General features: G+C 39.7%; 1 protein-coding gene across 3 annotated transcripts; it reads left to right on the top strand.

The window, feature by feature from the left end:
• Nucleotides 1-204: 204 nt before the first annotated feature.
• On the top strand, nt 205-6,725 carry LOC111147316 (mitochondrial transcription termination factor 1). 3 transcript variants are annotated; one of them, XM_022503305.1, is made up of 3 exons: nt 205-280; nt 849-910; nt 5,502-6,725. In XM_022503305.1, exons 2-3 carry the CDS (start codon nt 879-881, stop codon nt 6,667-6,669), a joined length of 1,200 nt encoding a protein of 399 aa, XP_022359013.1. In that variant the 5' UTR covers nt 205-280; nt 849-878; the 3' UTR covers nt 6,670-6,725. The 3 variants fall into 3 exon arrangements, with proteins under 3 accessions (XP_022359013.1, XP_022359014.1, XP_022359015.1); XM_022503306.1 differs by lacking the exon at nt 849-910 and having other exon boundaries at nt 255-280; nt 5,502-6,718; XM_022503307.1 differs by lacking the exon at nt 849-910 and having other exon boundaries at nt 263-286; nt 5,502-6,718.
• Nucleotides 6,726-6,963: the final 238 nt, after the last annotated feature.

Below are 6,963 nucleotides of genomic sequence, written 5' to 3'. Positions count from 1 at the left end.
GCCACCGGGCAAGGGACCTCCGCAGCAACCCTCCGCCCCAGGTCCGTGCGTGGGAGAAGCCCAGAGTCCTGTCTTGCTCCAAAACCAGCCCCAGCCGGCCCGTTACCAGCGTTCACCATGGTTTCTTGCTGCCCCCTGCTGGGCTCTTCGGGTCGGGCTTGCAGAGGACTGTCGCGCGGCCGCCGGGGGGCGCAAAGCAGGTTACGTCACCTGTACGCGACCGGAAGTTAGTCTTGTTCATTTCCGCCTTTCGGTCCCGCCCCAGGCCGTAGAGGCGGAGGTAAAGGTATTTCTGGACTCTTAATACAGTGCCGGTTGAGGTCTGTGGCTCGTTGCGCTTGTGCTTTTTCTTTTTAGAAGTGGGTCTGGGTCATTTTGTTGTTTGGTGGAGTTCTCTTCCCGCGCAGCGCCTTGGCGAGTCGCTTTTGGGGAGGAAGAAGGATGGGGAGAACCCAAGTAATGGAACCCGTGGAATATCTGTATTAGCTTCAGTGAACTAATATAAACTTGTCACAGAGCTTGGCCTTTTTCCCGATTTTCTAATTTTAGGAATAATCCCTGCCTTTTAAGTTGTGGGGTTCAAGTAAGACAAAATATGGGAAGCCCTTAGCTCTGGTTTTACAAATCAAATGCGTGATTACGCTGCCTTTTCCCATTAATACTTAGGGGCGTGTTCTTGCTGTTTTCCTTCCGGTACCTCTGAGAGATGCTTAGTACATGAGAGGTGACGCTTCTCACAAGAACGTTATGCAGTGTTAGCTGGGATCGATTTCTTTATTCTGTATCACGAAGTGCTGACGATATTGTGTCCTCCCCCCACTTTTTTTTTGGGGGGGGGCCATTTTTAGGGACAACTCTTTTCCAGCTCTTCAGGAGAAATGCAACATCCTCTCTCTTTAAGACAAATTAGGTGAGAAATGGATTGCTGTAAGACCTCCAGACTTCTCTTGTTTTATCAAAAGAAGACCAATTGGAATGTAGTCCCCTGGGGCAGTGATTAGCCATCTCCATTAAAGTTTCTTTTTTTTTTTTTTTTTTAAGATTTTATTTATTTATTTGACAGAGAGCGATCACAAGTAGACAGAGAGGCAGGCAGAGAGAGAGAGAGAGAGAGAGAGAGATTGAAGCAGGCTCCCTGCCGAGCAGAGAGCCCGATGCGGGACTCGATCCCAGGACCCTGAGATCATGACCTGAGCCGAAGGCAGCGGCTTAACCCACTGAGCCACCCAGGCGCCCTCCATTAAAGTTTCTTTATCAAGCGAATTGTGCGCAGAGAACAAGGAAATCCTCCTTTATTCCTTAGGCCTTACAAGTTTTGAGTACAGAGGTTTTTAGTGTATTTGTTAATTTTGTACTTTAGTCCTTGGAATAATGGCTTTAGTTAATTAAAGAGCGAATTGAGAGACAAATAAATTTTGGAATATTAATTATTTTTGAAATTTGTAGTTTTAGACAGTTGATAACTTTTTGCATTAGGCTGCTTATGTATTTATTACCATGCTAGATGTTACAGGAATGTTTTGAATGTGGATCAGGTGCTAAAAGTAAAACAGTATTTTTCAGGTTTAACTTTTTTTGTATTGAAAACTGAAAAACTGATAAAGGTAACATATTTCCCAGTACTTTCTGCACCCCTAAGCCAATTTAATTTGTTCTTAGTTTATCTGGTTGCAAAATAACATTTATTAAATAGTGTCACAGTATTTCAGGAACAGTACATAGCCCCCATTAATCTCTCAGAGATAACTCTTACTACCTTTTTAACCTCTTTGTATACATTAATGCCCCCTCTTTATATAAGTGTTAACTATTTTATCTGTACAGTTATGTGATTTGTCACTTAGAATATCTTGGATATCTTTCCATTGTGTTAGTTATGCCTCTTTATAAAGAAATCAGGTTGTACAGTATTATGTTACATAGATATATCACAATTTATGAATCTTTCTGTTGGTGGGTTTCTTCTTTTCTGCCAAAGCAAGTATTTAGGATAGTCACCCTTTTTAATAAGAAATGTGTATTGTCCTTTTATTTCTTTGGATAATCTTAAAGAAGTGAAAATGCTGGGTTAAAGGATATGGTGGATGGTGCCAAATCCCCAGCTGGGCATTTGAGAATTTTCTGCATTTCCTCACATGCACAAGGTGGTGGCAGGGGCAGAGGGAGAGTGAGAAGCAGACATCCCACTGAGCAGGAGCCCTGCGCAGGGCTTGATCAGAAGCAGACTCTCCACTGAGCAGAGAACCTAATGGCAGGGCTTGATCCCAGGAACCTGGGATCATGACCTGAGCCAAAGGCAGGTGCTTAACTGACTGAGCCACCCTGGCACCCGTACGTTTCAGATTCTTTAGTAATAAGTTACAAAACAAATGATTCACTTCAGCAGTATTTGTTAAGTTAAATATTCTCGTGGGAAGGTAGTATTTGAATGAGACCTTGAACTATGGATAGATATGGGAGGATGGGCCTTTTTGAAAGAAAAGCTTCCCCAAAGGCAAGGAGACAAAAATGGGCAAGAATGTTTAGAATTTGAGGTCTGAGAGACAATAATGCCTGGTTTTGAGGTTGTAGAATAGAACAGATAGCTAGGAAGGTAGTTGGAATGATGTGGTGAGAGTTTTGAAGGTGTTTATGAAGATTTTGCTTTCTAGGGAGAGCTACAAAGGCCTTTAATCAGGGAGTAAGGGATGTAATCACTTCTTAGTTTCAAAGGTATCCTGTGGTGGCAGTTTTGCATGACTGATGTTAGAGAAGCAGCAGGTTAGGTGGCTGTTACAGCCTGGGTGAGGGAGAACAGCAAAGATGAGAGATGCTATTGAAGATGCTGAAGAAGCTGAATTTACATGATTCAATGACTGGGGTTGAGGAAGAAGAAGAAAATAATCACTTTTAGATTTTTATCATGAGTGACTATTAGGATAGTGGTAGTGATTCCACTAACAGAAGAGGGCTAGTTTGGGGGCTGGGAAAGATGTTCAGTTTGGGTTTAGACATGTTAATTCATGTGAAAGATATTTCCGCAGAGAGTGAATTATTCACAAGACATAGATTCAGGAGAAATCTTAATAGATTTTATGACTCCTTTGTTAAGAAATCTGGCATATATTTTCACTGTTAGTCTGTTATTAATACAGTTCATTTTGAACTTTCTGTGGCATGCTCAGCCTGTCAGTTATTTCAAGAGTTTGTTGTCTAGAGTAGTTGTCTTCAGACTTTTGATTGCGTACATTCTCAGTAAAATAGGTTTTATACATGTACTTCCAATGTATGTATATTTACTAATTATATACATGTTTTACAGTACTATTACATTGTATATATAAAACATGTATAAAATGGAATTTTTAAAAGGCTAAGACAGATATAAATTGGAGTTTCACAGCTTGCTTCCTATATCTCATTGGATCATCTTTCACCCCTCTTCCCAAAGCACAGGTCTTACCTGCCGCTGTCAGTGTTCTGTACCATTATCCAGTAGAGGTCACCCTTGCGCATCTGGAAGAGAGAACAGATGTTGAGCTGTACAAGTAGAGCCTTCATTCTTTAGTTAGAATGAAGATCTTATTTTTAAAATTCTAAATTCATGCATTTCTGGAAGAATATGTAGTTAAAAGAGTAGTATGTGGTATTATAGAGAAATAATAGTGAACTCACAGTATAGGGCAGTCTAAAATGTGCTGCTGTTTGATGTTTATTTTGTGAGGGTCTTGAATTTTTGTTTGAATGTTACTTGATTCTGTAGTTTGGGAATCTTTTTCTAATTCTTTGAAGATCTGTAGATTGCCTGGGAGTTTAGATTACCAGGGAGTTTCCTGCCTCTAGGCATACTCTTAAGTTCTTATTACATTGATACAACTGAGGGATGGGTGGCTGGCTCATTCAGTGCAGTGTGCGACTCTTGATCTGGGGGTTGTGAGTTTGAGACCCACGTTGGTTGTAAAGATTACTTAAAAATAAAATATTTTTAAAAAATAGTGTAATTAAAAGGGCAGATACAGAGAGGCTTTCTTTAATACCAATCTTGAAAACAGTATCTCAAGCCCAGAGATATTAGTGCTGAGTTGGAACCATCTATTTCTATTTTTTTTTTTTTTTATTTTTTAAGATTTTATTCATTTATTTGACAGAGAGCACAAGCAGGGAGAGTGGCAGGCACAGGGAGAAGCAGGCTTGCTGCTAAGCAGGGAGCCCGATGATGTGGGGCTCTGTCCCAGACCCCGGGACCATGACCAGAGCCAAAGGCAGACACTTAACTGATTAAGCCACCCAGATGCCCCTATTTTATGTTTAATTAGGAGAGGTGAGAAGGGAGGTGTGTCCTTTAAGTGATAAGAGCCTGTTGTTAGTAATTAGAAATTAAGAGCGAAGTTTGTCACAGCTATATAGTCAAAAATGAAGAAGTACAATTAAATATATATATGTTGTTTTATGACTCAGACCACAGTTAGCTTAAGAACACAAATCATTTAACAAATTGAGTAACAGATGAAAATTTTTGTTGCTTTCCTGATAAAGTATTTCCTATAAATGCAGATAGTTGTTTTAGTAGGTACTTATGGATATTATCATATATAAATTCATATATTTTGTGCCCCATTTCTAAGTGATTAGGAAAATGAGTTATTGAGTCACTTGCCTGAAGTTATGTGTTCTGATACAGATGCAGAGAGCCCTGGGTTCATCTTTTATAATGTGGCAGGGTAGTAGAGGATGGTAAAAGTAACTTTTCAAAGTTTATGGGCTCTCAGCACAGTTCGACTATGTAGATTAAAAAGTTCAGCTAAATCATGTTGAAGATAAAAATTGGTTTGGAATAGTTGGTTACAACCCAGGGGGCAATAGGGTAAACTGAAGGACATGGAGATTGAGATTGGGAACTGTCGACCAGAGGTCTATATAAAGCTAAGAATTAAGACTAATGATAGCATGGGTTTAAAGAGAACCATGAGTCTAGAGAAAGGTGTTTAAGGTGGAAATTAGGTAGTCTGAAGTGTTGATTTTAAAGGCTATATTTAGAGTTTGAGGAACCAGGAAGAGGGAACAGGGGCAAAGTAGTCTGGTATCTGGATGGAAGCCAGGCCAAAGATCGGGAAGTTGGAAGACAAGGCAGAATTGAAAGCATTGGTTAATAGGAATAAGCCAAAGGTTTGAAAACTAGGAGGATAAAGCAGAGGTAGGGAGGGGCAACTGGTTTTGGTAGCAAACAGGCAAGTCCAAATATAAAGAGCAAAATAAAGGCAGGAATAGTTGGAGGACAGTGATGATGCTTATATTGCTTTTCTTCACATTAAGAATTGAAGCAGCCCCAGGCCCACAGATAATCAGAAGGCATAAACTAGAGAGTGGGAGTGCAGTGGCTGAATTGTTACTGCAGCACAAGAGAGCTGGAGCTATACATACTTTATCATAGAAATGGCCATGATGCTTACAGGACCTTAATATGGCTTTTTAGCTGTTTAACATATGCATTTGCATAATATTATGTATGTTGTTTTACACAGCATTCCAAAAGGTTTGGGATACCTGACCATTATGCCACCAAGAAACTTACTGTGTACGAGAAGTAACTTTCTCTTTGGTTCAAGATGTTGGATGATCCGATTTTCAGCAGAAATCCTCCTTAAATCAGTTTCATTTAGACTTTTTAGTGTGAAGTGTGGTAATGCAGACGGCGAGTCTTTGGAGAATGAAAAATTGCTGAATAACTTACTTACAATGGGAGTAGATGTTGACATGGCGAAAAAACGACAGCCTGGAGTTTTTAATAGGTTGGGAACTAAAGAGCAGGAGCTGAAGATGTTCCTTCTGTCCAAAGGAGCTAGCAAAGAAGTGATTGCTAGCATTATATCAAGATATCCACGAGCCATAACACGCACACCTGAAAGTCTTTCAGAACGGTGGGATCTATGGAGAAAAATTATGACATCAGACCCTGAAATTATAAATATTTTGGAACGTTCTCCCGAATCTTTTTTTCGGTCTAGTAATAACCTAAACTTAGAGAATAATATAAAGTTCTTCTATTCGGTTGGATTGACCCATAAATGCCTTTCTCGATTATTGACCAATGCCCCACGTACCTTCTCCAACAGTCTCGATCTGAATAAACAGATGATTGAGTTTTTGCAAGAAGTCTCTTTGTCTTTGGGTTACAATAAGCCCAGAGATTTTGTTAGGAAGATAATTTTAAAAAACCCTTTCATCTTAATTCAGAGTACCAAACGGGTAAAAACTAACATTGAGTTTTTACAGTCAACTTTCAGCTTGAACAATGAGAAGCTGCTTGTTCTGCTCTGTGGTCCAGGAGCTAAAATTCTAGACCTTTCCAATAACTATGTCAACAGAAACTACACAAATATCAAAGAGAAGCTGTTTTTTCTTGGGTGTACTGAAGAAGAGATACACAAGTTTATCTTACGCTATCCAGATGTGATCTTCTTGGGAGACAAAAAATTCAATGATAAATTAGACTGCCTCATAGAAGAAAAACTCAGCATATCACAAATAATTGAAAATCCTCGGATTTTGGATTCAAGCATAAATACTTTAAAAAGTCGAATCAAAGAATTGGTAAATGCTGGCTATAACTTAAGTACATCAAACATCGCTCTGTTATCTTGGAGTCAAAAAAGATATAAAGCTAAACTGAAAAAGTTAAACCTTGAATAGAACATTGTTCTGGAAAATTAAAAAGTGTCAGTCTTGGGGCGCCTGGGTAGCTCAGTGGATTAAAGCCTCTGGATTAAAGCCTCTGCCTTCAGCTTGGGCCATGATCCCAGGGTCCTGGGATCGAGCCCCACATCGGGCTCTCTGCTCAGCGGTGAGCCTGCTTCCCCCCTCTCACTCTGCCTGCCTCTCTGCCTACTTGTGATCTCTCTCTCTGTCAAATAAATAAATAAAATCTTTAAAAAAAATAAAAATAAAAAGTGTCAGTCTTAACAATGTAGTGATACTTCATTTTGA

Source organism: Enhydra lutris, unplaced genomic scaffold (genome assembly GCF_002288905.1).
Source record: "Enhydra lutris kenyoni isolate GAN:26980312 unplaced genomic scaffold, ASM228890v2 scaffoldscaffold16, whole genome shotgun sequence".
NCBI classification, from domain to species: Eukaryota; Metazoa; Chordata; class Mammalia; order Carnivora; family Mustelidae; genus Enhydra; species Enhydra lutris.
The sequence above is the reverse complement of the archived record's forward strand: the minus strand, read 5'-3'. Positions and strand labels throughout refer to the sequence as shown.